This window comes from Zootermopsis nevadensis, unplaced genomic scaffold, assembly GCF_977971745.1.
Source record: "Zootermopsis nevadensis isolate Lab colony 2312 unplaced genomic scaffold, Znev_1.0 Znev_ptg000021l, whole genome shotgun sequence".
In the NCBI taxonomy this organism is placed as follows: domain Eukaryota; kingdom Metazoa; phylum Arthropoda; class Insecta; order Blattodea; family Termopsidae; genus Zootermopsis; species Zootermopsis nevadensis.
Genome location: NW_028259153.1, coordinates 21,803,284 through 21,821,934, shown reverse-complemented (window position 1 = coordinate 21,821,934; position 18,651 = coordinate 21,803,284). Strand labels below are relative to the sequence as shown.

General features: G+C 37.7%; 1 protein-coding gene across 7 annotated transcripts; it reads left to right on the top strand.

Annotated features, from left to right (window-relative positions):
- Nucleotides 1-81: 81 nt before the first annotated feature.
- LOC110830159 (putative RNA helicase mov-10-B.1) lies at nt 82-17,349 on the top strand. 7 transcript variants are annotated; one of them, XM_022064714.2, is made up of 19 exons: nt 82-1,121; nt 2,199-2,260; nt 2,368-2,561; nt 3,447-3,543; nt 4,497-4,674; nt 5,919-6,046; nt 6,297-6,418; nt 6,588-6,710; nt 7,453-7,609; nt 8,244-8,401; nt 9,137-9,316; nt 10,665-10,812; nt 11,264-11,400; nt 12,082-12,204; nt 12,478-12,686; nt 13,221-13,387; nt 14,226-14,350; nt 15,449-15,749; nt 16,168-17,349. In XM_022064714.2, the coding sequence occupies exons 2-19, from the start codon at nt 2,258-2,260 to the stop codon at nt 16,372-16,374; spliced, it is 2,757 nt and encodes a 918-aa protein (XP_021920406.1). In that variant the 5' UTR covers nt 82-1,121; nt 2,199-2,257; the 3' UTR covers nt 16,375-17,349. The 7 variants fall into 7 exon arrangements, 6 of the variants coding, with proteins under 6 accessions (XP_021920406.1, XP_021920401.1, XP_087208510.1 ...); XM_022064709.2 differs by having other exon boundaries at nt 2,199-2,272; XM_022064712.2 differs by lacking the exon at nt 82-1,121 and adding an exon at nt 1,154-1,479.
- Nucleotides 17,350-18,651: the final 1,302 nt, after the last annotated feature.

Below are 18,651 nucleotides of genomic sequence, written 5' to 3'. Positions count from 1 at the left end.
TATTCTATTCATATCTATCTTGTTACAGTTTATGTTTTACAGATTGTTTGAGGTCACAGATTTTTGCTACAAGTGCCTATGCAGGAGGTTTTATATTTTACCCTTCCTGTTTGGAATAACCAAAAAAAATTCACATTTCATCTATAAAGGACCTAATGAAATATGTATCGGATCCCATCACTAACCATGTGTCTAAAACTGTCCAGCAGCTGTCTTACCCAAAATAGAACCCACACGGTTGTTAAGTTTCCTTGCAATATTAGTTGCTAATGCAAGATTCAACAAAGTGTTTCAGTACTTCTCCTGACAGGGACTCTAGACTTATTAAAAAAGTTCTACACAAAATAAATATGGTATATACACCAGGTGATTATCACAAATTGACCAAGCAAGGAAACTGAAAAAGGAAGTTTGGAATTACTATGTCAGTTCAGTTCTCCTGTAAACCTGTTTCTAGGGTCCAGAAAGTTTATTTTTTCCCCATTTCACCAAAAGTCATCACCATAGATTTCATTAACAGCTCCTACACAAACAACTTCCTTGTCAGATTTGAGGTTTTCACAGTGGTGAGTATGAAGATTTCTGTCTTCTGGGTTGTTGCGCTGTGTAGTCTGGTCGATGTTAACCAATGTTTCAGAGTTCATACTGCCTCTGTCATGACCCAGAAGACAGAAATCTTCAACTTCCTTGTCCCCAACAAAATACATAACCTAACAAATAATAAAGTCTTACTTATTTGCATGTGCCCAATAAATGTCAAATAGGTCAGAATTGAGTTAGGACAAATAAAATAATGGGCAAAACATGATAGTTGGAGTCAAAAATGTTTTTATTACTTTTCACCTTTGGTTTGATAAATAATACAAAAAATTCAAATCATGACTAAAGTTCGCTTTTCTGCGATATGTGCCCCTTTAATTCCCACATATCTACTTTGATTGATATCGGAGAACAAAGGACTTGTACTTATCAATCCCTGTCATATGACAACGCTATGGAAATGGAGTACAGAGTTCTGCCTATGTGATCAGTGTACCTATGAGATTGTTACAAGATATGGTGGTAGTGACTGTCGTTGGCTGTGTTGAATGTGTTATTTCTTCTACTTGCATTGGGTGCAGGTAATATACTTTAATTTTATTTCATGATTATTTGGAATTATTGTTGTTGTATGTTAAAAGAATCAAGATGCACTTCGATAATTACAACTAATACTCTTTGCCTCGAACTTTCAGTGGTCTAGTTGGTACTTTGATAAGTTTCTTGATGATCAGGGAATTCCCGCAATTCTATAAGCGCAATGTGTAGTTTGATGAATGTGATAACTGAAAGAAAGGGGTTTGCATTTTCAGTGAAAGTGAGAGGTTGCAAATGATACTATACTTTAGGAATGTCGATTCTTTGTTAGTGGATGCTCGTTATGATTATGTAAATGTTTTTATATTTTGTATGTATTATCTCGCGTAATAGACGATGAAGGTAAGATTAACAGTACTTGGCTAATAGGAATAACTTTTATTACAGTATGTTTACCATTTCGGCCCGTAATCGTTTTAGAAATAGGACCCTATTTTCAAATTCCCTAACATAAGTGAATTTATATTTTATTACTAGCCAAAATCTGACCCATTGTCATCGACATTGTAAAGTTACACCAGCTTTGTGTTAAATATAAGTCACTGTACCTCGCAGAAGTATAAATTATGGTCTGCCTCCACCCTCTGTAATTCCACAAAGAAAGGTTATGTTCAATTAATGAGTTTTTTCTGTTCTGTTGACATATCTTTTCTTCCTTATTCACCATGAAGTTCTGTAACATACATTTTTTACATGATGCTAAGGTTGGGTTATTTATAATGATGCTAGTGCCCTTGCAGTAAATCACGCGTAGTTGTGCATAATTAAAAGGAATTTTGTTCTTATAAAACATGGATTTTTATCACGAACAATACAAAAGTCTAATGTTAGAACATATCCAATCAATTTATACCCATGTATTCCAAATGTTATCATCCCATGACATTTTTACAATTTTTTTGTTACACTCAGCTTCCCTGATCTGATCCTCTTGAGTTAGTTTTTCTGTGGGAATGTAAAGTTACAATTACATTTTCTGTTCCTATGTAGAACAGATTTCTGTCAGATTTAAATACATTGTGGCATAGAAACTCATGTAAATGATTTATGGTTTGTTACAGATTCTACCATGAACCAAACCTAACCTTGCCTTACATCGTCATAATCTGCACAAAGAAAGATGGTACCTGCAGTGGTTTGTATATTACTTTTTAAAATACAACAACATGGAGAGAGAGAGAGAGAGTAATAGTGGTAGAAGAAATAATTGCTAAATAATTTTATTTTTAGGTTCCTAGTAATATGACCAAAGCAAGAGGCAAGAAATTGCAGCAAAAGAAGAACAAAAGTCGTGGAGCAGTGGGTCCAACATTCTGTCATTTATGTGGAATTGAGGCTGAGGATAGCGTTGCATTTCAAACCATCCACTTGGAGGAACGTCGTCATAAGTACAATTATCTACTTGCCTTATTCAAGGAGAGGAGGTGTGTTCGCCGTAAAATTCATTGTCAAATATTATTTGAGTATCTATCCCCATTTTCTTATGCTGTGGGTTTTGTGGGTTAATATTTATGACCTTGGGTGTTTACTACTTTAGATTTTCCATTTATTATAGGTGGGCAATTTACTAGATTTACCAAAAAGTGCTATCATGTATGTGAACTAAATAGCGTCAGAAGGAAGATTATTACATTTTGTGATAGTAAGTAATTGATGAATTGCTTTGTTTTCATGGTTTATGTCATATAAACAGATGAACAAATTATAATTAATGTGAAGAATAGATGCAAGATTAGGTAGTCGTGGCCCTAGGGAGGGAAGCTGAAGTCCATACCCACTTTCTAATATCTGCGATAAAATTTGAACCCATGACCTGGAAAATATGAAGCAGAGGTGTTAACCAGTACACAGCTTGAATGCTGGCGCTAGGAATTCATTATCAGCTATTGTATGTTATCATAATAGAAATGGATTAGGAATTTAAAAATGTGATGCTGGAATTTTCATGTTTGTCGGCAACACCGATCTAAGGCACAGTGTCATATTTAATCAAATCTTGTTGTAGATGTTTGTCAAAAAAAAAATCTTTTGGTGTCTGTTTTGTATGAACACGCTGATGTACCAGTTTTTAAGAGGTGTAACATGGTTTTTCTGGTTTTGCCTGCGTATTGGTCGAACAGATTGAAGGCTGTGAGAAGAAACTGTTACCATGCGCATTACTATGTGAGATTGTAATTGCTTTAGGAACATTCAGTGTGAAGAAGTTTTTTAAATTTTGTATTAATTTTTTTTCTGTTTTGTTATAAATGAACAAATACTTCCCCCCCCCCCCCCCAAGTCTGATGATGACATTCTTGTGTTTATTTCAGAAAAACAAAGGCTAAGGATCGGCATGGCGTGAAGGTTGATGTGTTTAGTAGAGGAAATAAAGTACCGTCATCTGCAGATGGCACTGTGAAGAGCATTGTAAGCTTGGGCACTTTTTTTTTGGGGGGGGGGGGGGGGTATAAAAGTTGAAAATTTGGGAAAATTTAGAACTTTATGTCATCAGTTGTTATTTATGTTTACGATACTAATGAGTTATGCTCGTGTCTCAATCAATTATCAGACACTTCGCTTCGCAGGTATCGCTGTAATGTATTATTTATCCTTCTTTTCAGTACACTTAAGTACTTATAAGTAGTCCTTTAAGAGCCCACTTGAAGACGTAGGTGTAGTTGGGATGATGATATTAAAATAGATCTGAAAGAAATAGGGTGGTAGGTTGTGGATTGCCATAATGTGGTTCAGGTTAAGGAATGGTGATTTCCTGTTGTGAATCCTATAACGAACCTTCAGTTTCTATGAAAGACAGAATTTCTTGACTGGCTGAGTGACTATCAGCTTCTCAGAAGGGACTGTGCTTTGTAGACTTATTCAGATAATTATTTATATGGCACACCTGACAGTTTTACTGTCGTCAAGGAGGTTACGTGGGAATGGACATCTAACTTCGATGTATAGAAGAAACGTATATTTAATCTTCACATTTCTGTCCTGTACTAGACATTGAGTTTTCAAATTTCACATCTTATTCATCTGAATATTCATTATAATACAGTACAGGTGACTTTGTTATAAACTTGGGTTGCATTCTTGTGAATTACCATGTATAACATGTGGCATGGTTTTCGAACAACTTATCGGTGTTGTGCGGAGAAGTGACTGACAATACTGAATATGTAGCAACCACTTGCTGTTCGCACTCTCTGCACTGACTTATTTTCCTTCCATTAATTTCATATTCGGGGATACAGGGACGCATGTATCGCAGTAACCAAGGAATTTCTGTATTGCCTTTCCTCATATCCCATGGACACCAAATAATGGGGAAGAAGTGTAATGTCCGTGCGTTCTGCCATTAGTACCTCTGATTGCAGATAGATACAGAAACATCGAAGCTCGATTATGAATTTGAGGTTATGTACACTGGAGTCATGAAAAATCGGTACATTACGTTAATACGAGTGATGCTACTGCACCCCTACAAGGCATTCAGAGCCGAAGATGACCTTGACATCTCCACTGGTGCTGAAGTTAAGATTCGATTACATAAAGGTACAGCAATAAACCCCAAAACTTTTTTGAGCATACGAGTCTTCGATTGACGCTTCAATTACAGTATGCCTTATTACAGGACCTTTTCTGTTCTCTGTCCTTTCATAGGTGTTATGTGTCCAGTCTATAATAACACATCATCTATTTGTTTTCATCAGTTTAATTCATCTTTGGATGAAGGTTTCTCATTCTTTGTCCTGCTTTAAATGTTTCTTTTATGTGTGTCTGCGCCTTCTCTACTCTATTTTTCCCCCACAATTTCCAGTTACAAATTACATCTCTGTGAGCATGGTGGAATTTAATCAATCTTTGAATTCCCTCTAACTTCAATGCAATTTTACTGGTCTTACAAATAATGAAAAACTATTATATGATAATATGAAGATTAGTGTAGAAATAAGTGCAGAAAAAACTAAGTATGTGTTCATATCTCATTACCAGAATGCAAGGTAAAGTCAAATATCTATAAAGATGGCTTGTAGATACTTGAACATTGTGCACCTCGCATTGAGGGTGTTTGACAATGAAATGCGGAAGAGAATATTTAAAGCTAAGCGAGAGGTTGTAGGCATAGACAGTGAATATTATTAAAATTTTTCTTAAATAGGTTGTGGATTGGGTTCATATGACTGAGGATAGAGTCCAGTGACGGACTCTTAGCTGGGTCAGTGCTCATTCTGTTGTAACATTACAACAGATGCACAGGTGTGGATGTTGTTGTTGACGTAATATTTGCTCCTATTTAGTTTGTGGCTTACCCGATCCATGGCTGCAATTGGTGTTTTGGTTAATGTCAAAGGATGTTACGTTACACAACCAGAGAAAATGCGGACATTTACCAGAATGCGAGCCATTTCATCCACTCCTGAACCTTGGAAACATTTGTTGCATTATGCTGGTGTGTTACGGCAGAATGCACAGATGTGGACCCAGTGTTATAAACAGTAATAAACTCCCATATTACGCAAGAGGCAGGATATTTCTTGGGCTGCTTCTTGGAATGGTGAAATTTTACTTTCCAGATAAACACTTTATTCAAATTTTATTATATTTAGTATCTCGCTTGTCGCTATCTCGTTCACCACTTGTTGTGACTGCATCTTTCCCAGCTGATTTTTAAACTTGACTTTTATAAATGTTGTATTTATTTATTTATATTTTCTAGTTTTTCTTCTTTATCCTCCTCTGCTGTTAAAAGAATGAATCTAACCAGTATTAATACATTTTATTATGCTTTTATGCAGGTGCGTCTTATATGGTTAAAGTGACATTCCAAAACTGTGGCATTGGAACTTACGGTGTGCCTGTTTGTTTCACGTTTGAACGTGAAACATCTTCCTCGATGAAAGTGTTTGACATTATTAAAACGATGGTATGTATTCTGACTTGGAATTGTATTATGCGTATGAGTAACTGAGTGTAACAAATTATTATGAGCTAATCCACAAAAGTTATCATCATTTTTTGGGTACGCTAAGTTATATATACATCCTTCCATCAGGAGTTCGCAAGTCAAGCTGCCATTTTGATAATATGGGTTTGTCAAATGCAGTCAGTTAAGGATATGATGCTTTTAGTTGTGTGTGATGTGTTAGTATTTAGAAGTGCACGTGTGGTTACAGGTTGTGAATGTGACTTTGTCGGGTCACTCGATTGGTAACGCAGAATCACACAAAGAGAGTCCGTTCACTGGTGAACCGTGGCTTGGTGGGAATGTTACTATACCTGGGAATTTGCGTAATGGGTAAGTTCATAGTTGAGGTTTTCTGTTAACTTTATTGTGACAATTGTGCTCTTTTATAATCCTGTGACCGTCAAGGCGATAAGAAAAGGTGAGGTGAGAATCCCTGAGTTGCAAAATACAGATCCTACAATGTAATGAAAATTTAAAGCTTTGCGGTACCATGTTACAGGAAGCGGATCACGCGACTGCTGAAGTACTCCATCCCAGACGAGCTGAAAATACTTTTTGGACAGAATCTTCTGCCTTGGGATGGCATAGACCTGCATATGACAAAGCAGTTGCTTGCGCTTTTGTGAGTCAATGACAAGTTCCTTCCATGTGTTCATATCGGCACATTTTAATGCAGGTGGAATTCTCACCTCCTGTTGTTCACTTATTGTCACAACTACATATTTTATACAGCGTAAAATATGATGTCGGCTGTGGACGGTAGTCAAAAGTGTCTGGAAGGAGCGGAAAGAAGCAGTCACGACCTGCGTTAGGGTAGCATCCCAGTATTTCCTTGAAAGGACTGAGGAAAACCACAAAACATATCGGATATTGTAGACAAATATAGTCTAGTATTGAACCAGGATCTTATGAATACAATGTATTGATAACCATTAGACTGCTGTATCTGGTAATGCCATTTATTGGTAAGTTAATTCCCGGTTCTTGTGTGAAAACCTCAAATCTTACACTGTATTGCCTTGATTTTAAGACTTCCACATTTTGTAATTTCTGGTTTTGGGTGTGTCTTACATTTCATGGCATCTGTGAATCGATGTCAAAAGATTATATCGTGTGACTGAAGTGCAAGGAAGATATTCATGTCCATGATTCTAGTCATGGGATGATTCATAAAGTATTAATACAGAGAAGTTTTGTGTTTGGATATTTAGAGTTCCTATCGTAATATACACATTTTCACCCCCTGAAAATCAAATACTAAATCAGGGGCGTGCCTTACAATTGACAGCGTCTTAAAATCAAGGAATAGTATTACAAAATTTGTGGATTGTGTTAAAATAAAAAGATATGACTGATTTTTCCAGGACATTGTTTGATGATAATCTGGGTAAAGATAATTATGCAAATTATTTCCACTCGCTCCTCTACTTGGATGAATATGAGACCTTGTACAGTCTGGAGCGATACAACATGTCAAATGTTTCTCTTGAAATTGTTAGTGACAAATGCCTGAAGTTGGAGGTAAGTTGAAATATCATGTGTGTGATGTGGGTTGACTTTGTCGTGTTGGGGATTGGCAGACATTTTGTAGATCATATCTGTTTTTATATTTATTTATTTGGCACGCTTTCTTGTTACTGTGACATGATAGAAACTGTAATGAGTGTAAAGGTGTACATTTCTTTATTACAGATACAGATAATGTTGTTGCAGAGTTGATCACACTGCACGTATTGAACAGTATTAGATCTTTGGATGTATTTGCAATAAAATTGCAAAAATGAACCTGTTTGCTTCATCACCTCTGTATGTGTGTGTCTGTTATGTGTAACATCATAACCACTCTTTCATTCTTCCTAACTTAACAATTTATGATAATGTCATGTCCCATTTGACACAGTGTAGCCTGTATAGTTGACAAAGCATTATTAAGTGAAGTGAGTAAGGAACTTTCATCCAGAAGATAAGTTCACTTCAGAGTTCTAGTTTGTCTAATCTTCTGATCATTTAAGTTTCTACAGTTACGTCTTCATTTTCCATATATAATTAATAAAATTGTGAAATTTGTTAAAAAGAGGAAGAATAATTTACAGGTCGTGGGATCTAGGTGCTGTCGAGACGCAAAGTTCAAAAAGTTATTTTTTTTTTTTGTAAGGTTCCAGGACTTGCTGAGCGGCGGCCATCTGTGTTGAAGAGAGACCTGATATACATCAAAGAGTTTGTAGGGAGAGATGAATGGGCGTGCACTCAGTATGAATGTCTCGTTGCTGACGTCACGGACACTTACATCAGGATTTGCGACTTTGATTCAAAGTGAGTAGTAATAACGCTGATCAGCTGGAGGTAGAAGTATGGTATGTGTCCATGTGATTTTACGGCCATAAGTGGAGTAGGAAATTAAATTATTGTTTGTATCCGTGTGCATTGTCTTTTGAAATAATTCTTCAACTTGGCTTCTGTCAGAAAATTAACTTTATTGATAATACTGTTGTAAATAGAAACGTCATCTTCGATATCATATGATGGATATATAATTTAGTTTTAACTAAGCTTACAGTCACTTATCTAGTCTAGAAATTCCTCAACTTTTACAGAACCTGAACGTTCATTACTTCGTAACTACACTGAAGACAATGACGCTTGCTCTTTTTTAATGTCACGTGGTTGTGGTGGCCACACTTAATGGTACCTGCACCTTGTTGTGGTGGTGGGGCTTGAGTTCCTCAGTGACCCCAAGAGCTCCTGGTAGGGCCTCCCTAGCCAGATTGGTCGAGGGGGAGAGGCCAGACTAAGACAGGTACCCTGGTCCTCCAGGTTGGGGGTTGGTCGCAAGGCTAACAACCTTGCACCGTAAAAAGGAAGATGTTTCGAAACCTCGATCAAAGCCTCGGACAGACAGACGTAAGAGAGGACCAAATGGAAGAGGAGAATTGAGGAGGCCATGGACCGAATACGGACTGGAGAGCCATAGAAGAAGAAGAAGAAAAAGGTTGTGGTGTAGTTAAGGGAAACAGTTCAGTTTATTTATTAGAATATTTTTGTCTACAGGTTAATGGAGAGTCTGGAGAGCAATCCAGACCTGCGATTCAGCGTGAGATTCACTTTGAACCGTTTCCCATTTTATGTCATGCATCAAGCAATTGACCAACTGGTGGACAAGGGCATGTTTCATGCGGTGTTCCCTACGGACCTCAACTTTCCTGTGCTCCGTATAAAAGGGCACATAGAGTAAGGGATTGTTTCTCGTTTGTTTTGTTGCTGAGATTTATTTGGCCGATTACTTTTAGCGCTCAATGCAGATTTTTATGATATTGCACCTTTTATGCTTCTTGCTTAACCTAAAATCATATTAATTGTTTGTATATTTATTTAAATAATGTTTCTTAATAGTTGGCAATATAAATGTTACCACCTGCTTCATAGTATTATGTTACATGATTTTATATTTTGTATGTTCTGGTTTTGAACTCTCGCGTTTGTTTTCGTGTTTATTATGTCTTACTGTTTCATAATGAAACTTTATCATCATGGGACAAGTTCCTTATCTGAATAAAGTTTTACTGCATAAAAATATGTAACGTTATGGAGACTACTTTTACGCTGTTTGCTAATGGGTCTCGCACAGTGGCTACATTTCTGTGTCAGAAATCAAAGACAGATGTGGCCTTAAGATAAAAGGAATATTCTCCCATGATTATATTATATTTTTGTTATAAACCATTAGGACCATGAAGTGTTACGTTCGCAAGCCTGCATGTGTGAATATTTGCATACATTTATGACTTTCCAGACTAATAACTTTTGAATCAATTGAATGTTTTTATTGAGACTCAATTTGACTTAAATCCATCTTATTTTTTTAAATTTGGAACAGCTGTAGTAGTATTCCGTGCGTGGTCTTGATATATCGTCATCATCATCATCCTTTCCTGTATTAGGCCGCGAGGCCTGTTACGGTCTTGTATTTTCCGTCCATCTCTTCTGAGGTCGGCCGAGAGATCTTTTCCCAGCAGGGCGGTATTTCAAAATTGCCTTTGGGAATCTACTGTTGGTCATTCTGTCCACGTGATTTGTCCAATTTTGTTGATGTTGCCAAATGTAGTTTATTGCAGGTTCCTCAAGTTTGGTGTATCCCGCAGTTCTTCTCACGAATCTCGTTTCGCAAGCTGTTATTCTGCTAATATCCTGTTTTTTTAAAGTCCAAGCTCCGCTTCCATATGAGAGGACAGGTCTCGCGAGAATGTTGTAGAGGCGTAAGCGGGTATGTCTCTGAACATGAGGGCTCGAAGACATTATCGATAATACCCATTGTTTTCGTGTATTCATTAATTTTTTGTGAAATATCCCTTTCGTCTTTAAAGGCTAAATTATATCCCAAATAATTAAATTCATTCACCCTTTCAAGAATTTTATTGTCTAGACATATTTGGCTTCGGATGGGGGTCTTGATATATCATATGGTAAAAGAGTGGCTTTAAAAGACGTATAACTTTCTTTGATTTAATACTCAGGAACTTGATGTTGTTTTTGTTCCAGGGATTATGATTATGAATTTTGTTGTCCTCTCTGTGTTCAGGTTCATCAACCCGTTGATTGAAACAAATCCAGAACAGCAGAAAGCAGTGGAAAACATTCTCCTTGGAACATCCCGTCCTGCGCCATACATAATCTTCGGTCCACCAGGTACTGGGAAAACCGTGACTGTTGTTGAAGCCATTTTGCAGGTAAATTAATAAGGAAAAGGTATGCTGAAGTACGAGTTAAACATCGCATTTGATGAACTTCGAATGCGCCTGCGCATTGCGTTCTGTGTGTTAAAAATGTGGGAGAAATTAAATAATTTCTGTGTATATCCAGTTATTAAATGTTCATGGAAAATAGATATTCTGATACCAAAGACTTGTTCGCTGTGAACACATTTTAAGTTCATAATTTATTTCACGATTGTCTGTTACGTATTTTGTAATTCCGTCTGTAAATCCTACTACTGTCTCGTTGACGGTAAGTAACTTGTAGGAACTGAAATTTTACGATGTCAGTCACTGTTTGGCTGACAACCATAAAGATTTCAGCAACGATCAATGGAGGATAAATAGTGCATCATATTTCTCAATGATGCCTGATATAAATTGCTTAATCACGTGGATAATAACGATCTATTTTAATTTATCGCAGGTTAAGAAGAAAATAAGAGAATCTTACATTCTCGTTTGTGCTCCTTCGAATGCTGCCTGTGATCTGTTGGCCCAGAAGCTCATTGCTCACTGCACAACGGAGGAACTTCTTCGCCTGCACTCATCCTCTCGAGATTGGTAATGAGAACAATTACATGAAATTGGTTTGTTCATGTACATTTTTATTTCATCTGTTTGCTTTGCGTTGTGTACGCCTGGATTTCCGCTGCATTATTTTGGCTATAGGATGCAGTTTATGGCAAGGAATATCAGGTTTAGAGCATTGTTTCCACGGAACCATTTTATCTTCCAATGTTCTGTCGTACCCACAGAATTATTTAAAACTTACAAATTTACATAACATATTATCTCCAGTTAGTGGGGAAAGGCTGCTTTATGCAAAACTGAGTAATTTTATAAGATTCAAAGTTCTCACTGCATTGTGAAGATGTCAGTATTGGCGTTCTGGATTGTGGTGCCGTGTGAACCTCTTGTCGGTACTGCTGTCCTCGGAAATGTTGGAATCGACGCGGTGTCGCAGCGCGGACCACCGCTATCATCTGAATCTTAAGCAGCATTTTCCTCAGAGAAAATGTGTCTTATGGTCTGAAATGATTGTACTGTCACGTGTATTATCAGCTGAAATTACGTATTGGCATTTTCCCCTACTGCGATTCATTTTCCAAAGTGTCATTTTTGAAAAGGTGCACCAACTTAGCGTGAGATGGAGTCTGAAGTAGGACGCGTGTTTCTCCGTACAACCGAGTCTCAAACCTTGTGCTAGGTAATGAATGGGGTGATATATGTGTCGTTTGACAGGACTGCTGTTCCAGAAGACCTTCACCCATACAGCAATCGTAGTGAAGGCACGTACTCCTTTCCGGACGAAAAGCAGATACAGAGTTACCGGATTATAGTGTGCACCTTGATCAACTCAGAAAAGTAAGCACGTTGTAGCCATAAGTATCTGTTGATATTTATTTCCTAAAAAAATCTTTATTGCTTGGAGTCGGCGATTCCCAACGTGGCTCACAGACCACGTGCGGTCTGCAAATGTCTTTTTTTTGGGGGGCCCACATGCATTTTTTGTGATATTGTATATCTGTATTATGAGGAAGTTAGTGAAGTTCTTTTTCTTTTAAATGTAGTCTAAAACCTGTCAGGTGTGCTGGGATCTCACAGGTGCTAATCATTCGACGATGTCTTATGATGTAGGTTACAGCATAAGGTAAACGGTGCCGACTTCACGCACGTATTCATTGACGAGTGTGGTCAGGCATTGGAGCCTGGAGCCTTGGTTCCTTTGGCAGGAATCCTTGGCAAAGCTTCCAGAGATCAAGCAGGTGGTCAGGTAATTCTTGCTGGAGATCCGTTGCAACTGGGGCCGGTGTGCCACTCCAAGAAAGCAGAGGGGTTTGGTCTCGGTGAGTTACTTTTTTTCTCCATTTGTGTGTTCCAGTTCATGGCATTTTTTTCCATCGATGTTATAGCCAGTGTAGGTATAGTACGCGACTGTAATCTTGAGACTTGCGAGGAATGCAGGAATTCCGAAGCGTTAAAGGCTGACATTAACTTTCCTCCTTCACCCTACTCCCTCACCCCGCAAGTCTCAAGATTACAGTCTTACACTGTACATTATTTGTGTAAAAACACTCGCTACTTTGTTCTTCGCAAGTTGACTACTGAGCATACGAACAAGCTCCATGTGCGGTCGATCCGTCAAACAGTGTTGTAACAATTATTCTGCCGTCATTTGGTCACCAGAGCCACACGAGAAGGACGAGGGTATCATTTTAGCAGGACAGGCTTCCAACCCCCGAAAATTTGGAAATATTTGCCTCTTGTCGTCGTGGCTCCCCGATAAAGGAGGCAGCGAGTTTGAGTTGCAATAATCTGATCCTTGTTTCTGTTGCTTTATTTTGTGAGATGCCACTAATCACAGGTCACATGATGTGCAGGATTATCGCTGCTGGAGCGTTTGATGATGAAATGCGAGCTGTACATGAAAAACACTGAGGAGGGAAGTTATAATAACAGGTTCATCACCAAATTACGCCGTAACTTCCGATCTCACGAACTCATCCTTGAGTTACCAAACACTTTGTTTTATGATGGAGAATTGATAGTGAGTATATGAAAGTTCAGATTTCATTTGTTTCACGCCGAGACTGTCCCGTTAGATTTATCAGGAACATTTTTTTTTTTATGTTTGAAATGATTTATGTCCAGAAGGGGTTCAGTATGAAAATTTCAGTCATACATAATGGAGGTAATGTATGAATATCGAGCATGATACGAGATGTTTCGTCAGCAAAATTCAGCAACCATTTCTCGCCCAAATCTCCTGATTAACTGCTAGATGGCTCTGGCAGTCAAATCAGCATTGAGTAGAAATTGTGCAGTCAGTGGCCTGGTCATTCACTACTCAAGACCAAGGAACCTCCAAAAAGGAGGTGGCAAAAACCCACAACTGGGTTGTAGAGCCAAGAAACAACAACAACAACAGTGTATAAATATAATCTATTTTGAAATACACTGACATTTAAAATGCGTTCTTTGTGGGAGAGATTTGTTGTCATTTATTAGAGATAAATTGTATTTATTTGTAGATATAATTGAGGGTGTAAATATACTGTATAGGATGTTTCTGCTTTTTCTATAAAATATGCACCACACTTAACAGTCTGTTTTAAGTAAATCTTTTTCTTCTTCCTAAGACTTTTCATATTGCGTGGGCTGTACGACAAATGACGAACAAGCCTGTCGTCCTACAGCACCAGCTCCTCACGTCCCGTGATGTTACTTCTTAATGCCATCTACGAGACACAAACAAGGTCATTGGAGTATAAAAGATTGTGAAAACTACTTTTGGAAAATGTGTGCTGCTTTGAACATTTCTTCTCGTGATCTTATATAGTAAATAAAATGACGAGCAATTTTGAGAACTTTGTTTCATGTTGCAGCCGGCATGTGGCGTAGATGTGACCAATGACAGGGTCAAGAATTTGGAAAATGATCCACGTTTTAACCTTGCTGTCGTTTTTCATGGAGTGTTGGGTCACGAGAAGAAAGAAGGCAGGTCTCCCAGGTAACAGCGATGTTCCCACTTTTTCCTTTATTTCTGCTTTCTTCATATTGGAACTTGTTTTAATTTCTGTTTAGAGGAGTTTGAGCCAACCTCAGGCCTGAGCTTTGCAGAGCTTCTGAGCTCGGACTCAAAGCTTTGATATAGAAATGTATTTCAAAGCTATATAACTGTTTAAAATTATTTTATAAAAGTAATCTTTCAAAGTGTATATATTTAGACCCTGGACACACGACCGTACAAAGTACGTTCGTTGCCACGGGCGTAGGTGAGGACACCATACGATCGCAGTGTGATGTATCAGTTGCCCCATTGGAGCCGGAACATGCCGTTGCGTTCTGTGATCTTGCCCCTTCATGATTCTATGACGGACGTCATGACGTGCGTTACGACGGACGCGCTCTGTACGGTCGTGTGGCCCCAGCCTTGGATGGGCTTACATATTTATCTTGTGTTTTGATTTATTCACAAGTTACGCTACACTACATATTCCGACGTATGAGGAGCATCATTATCTTTCTTCTTTTCTGTCTAACTTCTTTTACAGCATTCTTAATATATTCATTAAAGATCAAGGCGTGGTTTGCTTTTTTACACTCACATTGCGTATGGAATCATTGGGAGGTTCTAGTGTATGTAAGGTGGCAAATTTGAATGAATGGCATCTGTTTGATCTGTAATGTGGGAGTGGCTAAGCGAAAAGTCTCGTAACTACAAACAGTAATGTCAGATGGTTGTTATCAGATTGTTCCTTTACCTTCTGACGACTGCGTTGGCTGTTTATTTATTTATTTTTTTGGCATTTTTCAAATCATAGGTGGATGTTTCAATGTTTCACAGCAAGTAGGGTCTTCATCAGCTGGATATATAATGTTTATTAAATGCAGTTTACATTATTAACGTAACTCGGATGACCATAACAAAAATCATGATGAAAGTATAACATACAGAATTGTATGCAATTTCTAATAGTTGCGGAGGAGAATATTTAGCACCCGAGGGTGTTGAATAAATAGAAAAAATTGTGTAATGAGATGTATGTGACTGTTCACCTGATACCGGCTTCAAGATATTCACTTGCGAAAGAACTATTGGTTTCAGTTTCTTCAACGAGTATGAGCTGGATGCTGTGGTTTGTTATGTTGGCAAACTCCTGGAAGGTGGACCATCACGTGAACCAGTAGAGCAGAAAGATATAGGAATCATAGCACCTTATATCAGACAGGTGTACAAACTGAAGTACAGGCTGAAGCAGAAAGGCTGGGAGAACGTCGAGGTTGGCACCACAGAAATATTTCAAGGCCGTGAAAAGCGCGTGATCCTCATCTCCACCGTTCGAAGCAATCGGAACTTACTCGCCCACGACAGCAAATTTGGATTGGGCTTTGTAGCGAATGCTAAGGTATGTCCCCCCCCCCCCCCCAAATAGCAATAGTAGCAGGAAGAATAATAATAAAATTTGTAGTATTTGTAGTTTAGTTTTCTGCTTGTTGATTTGGAGAATATAGGATGGGAAATTAACCAAAACCAAGAAATTGGTTACAACGCGAGGGAAACTACTAAGTTCTTAAATCTATTCTCAGTGCTCTCAAACTGTACAGTTTTCATAATCAAACGAGATTGGACATTCAGTTTTCTGCGTGTTTAATACGCTACTACGGGCACAATCCATTGGTCCCATATGCAGTGAATATCACCTGTCTCCATTCTGCGATTATATTTTATAAAGTAAACTGAACAGTGAGCGGAATAAATTTTCTACGTATGTAATACGCTACTGTGGAATCATCCTGCAGTTAGGTTTAATGCTTTGCGCACAGAGATTCAACGTGGCAGTCACGAGAGCCTGTTCGCTTCTGATAATCGTGGGCAACCCGCATCTCCTGGAGAACGATGCAAACTGGCGGAACCTTATCTACTTGACGCAGAAACTCAAGTCGTACAGAGGGTGCAAGTACAGCCCTCGCCGTGATGACGCATGGATGGAACAAGTAATAAATAGATTTGAAAAGTTAAGTGCAGACTGATGATTACATCGGCTGATGTTCCATCATTTGTCTGGTATATAAATGATTATGGAATGTATTTTTGACGGATTTATTCTGTATATGCAAGTGACGCTGTACGTGTGGTGTGTATTGCAGTTACAACTTGCACGTGATTTTATTGTACTTCAAAATGGATGGTATTTTAATATGTTTATTTTTTATTAAAACAGAATATAGTTGTTAAGTCCCTTATGTAATAATCCTTGTCGTTATTGTGTTAGGTTGACTTGACTTTGTCGGAAAAATGTTGATCTTTGTAGACATCTGGGTTGAGCTTCAAATTGTGTATTTCATGTACTGTGGTACAAAAATGAAATCAGAACCAGATCCACCTCCATGTAACACTCTCCCAACATCCCCCTTGACTTTTGAGTTAAGGTTCCCCTGATTTCAAGGCTCCTGCCCCAGATTTGAAATTTATTTTTAACTGTCATAATATTATGCTGAGACTTGGCAACACTGATCTTAAAAAAACAGGAGAAGTACAGTACGCGACTGTAACCTTGAGACTTGCGAGGAATGCAGGAAGTCCGAAGCGTCTAAGGCTGACGCTATCTTTCCTCCTTCACCCCACTTCCTCACCCCGCAAGTCTCAGGATTACAGTCTTATACTGTAGATGATTTGTTAAGATCGAGACGCGGTGTGTTTTAGTAAACGCGTAGATTAAAACCATGAAATTTGTGTTGACAGGTGGTCAACCTAACAGTAATTTATAAGATGTTTGTTTATATCAATATGTTTGCTGCAAGTGAAATCACTGTGATGTTACCACTATAAATATATATTTAAATAAATTCCATCCAAATGATGTCAGGTACAATAAATGTTTTATATGAATATTGTTTTAATATACTGAAGTGTTTTTTCTTAAACTATATTATTAAATATTGTAAGTCTGTTTTTTTTCACAAATATTATGTTTATAAATCATCAATTTTTATCTCTTTCATTCAGCCACCATGTTGTTATTTCACATGCAAAGTGTAATCCTACATCATTGTATTGTTCTGTTGTAATTGACGCTAGTGTCAATCACAAGTTTGTCTGTCATTATCAGTTGTAGGAAATTAAAAGGTATTATTTTTTGGTTGGCGGCATCGGTGTTATGTCTATACCAAGTTTAATCCAAATCTGTCCATCTGCTTCAAGATGAATCATGCAGACAAGTGGACTGTCAAACTGATATGGACAGTGATGTACGTGTTCACTTTGTGAATATTTAACGAACTAGTATTTAAGTAATATTATGACAAACACCCAACATAAAAAGTTCTATGTACATATATTTTGCAAATGTTTTGTTTGTGATTTTTTTGTGTGATGGCATCGATGTTTATTTCAGGTGCAGACACATTATTCATCATACAAATCAATTATAATGTTAATCTCATTTTATGCAGCAACTCATTATTTGTCCACAAATGTGTGAAAATTGTTAGCACCACCAGCTGCAGTACCAAATTTCATCAAGGTCTTCCCAATTATTTTGGAGATGAAGGCAGGGATAGTAAATTTGTTACATGATTTCCAAAAATGGACACACTACTCTGAAGTATATGCAGTAATTGAATGAATTTTTGTGTTAGAATGATATGGTATCTTGTGAGCCTTCTGTTATTTTAAAGGGAATTGAATGACGTTGATAATTGTGCAATTGTCACAGACTTATAGTTGGTTCATTGTGGTATTGCAGATTATGCAACCCATTTCGGCTTGGTGGTAGCGGTTGGCAAAATCATTGATTCATTTATCTACAAAATGCATTATCATGATTACGTTAGCTAGTATTCATTATGAAAGTATTGCCAGTGCACTGGAAAAGTTCGGACTAACCTAATGAACAAACTTTTAACTGATTGTTCGTGTGGTAACTAAACCAATTAAATTACAAGCCAGTATCCATACAAATACACCTCAATATGTGGTATGTACATGTTATTTCCTCGATTGATATAATGGCAGTTTTTGTGTATATGGTTTTAATTGAGGTTAGAATCTGTCGTTACTACGTGTTTACGGCAATGTAATAGGATGGCACGATGCGTTCTAGCAATTCGGGTTATGAAGTCTTGAAAAGCCTTTCGTCATTAACATAATTTCTTTTCCACGTTTGTTCCATTGCGTTAACAGTTATAAATCTACCAGTTTGCAAGAAAATAAATGATTGGTAAATGTTGATTCGTGTCATTGTGGCTGCGTTTCCATGACGTTTTGTGGACCAGAGTAAAAATGCCATTACGTGACAAACCAACTGC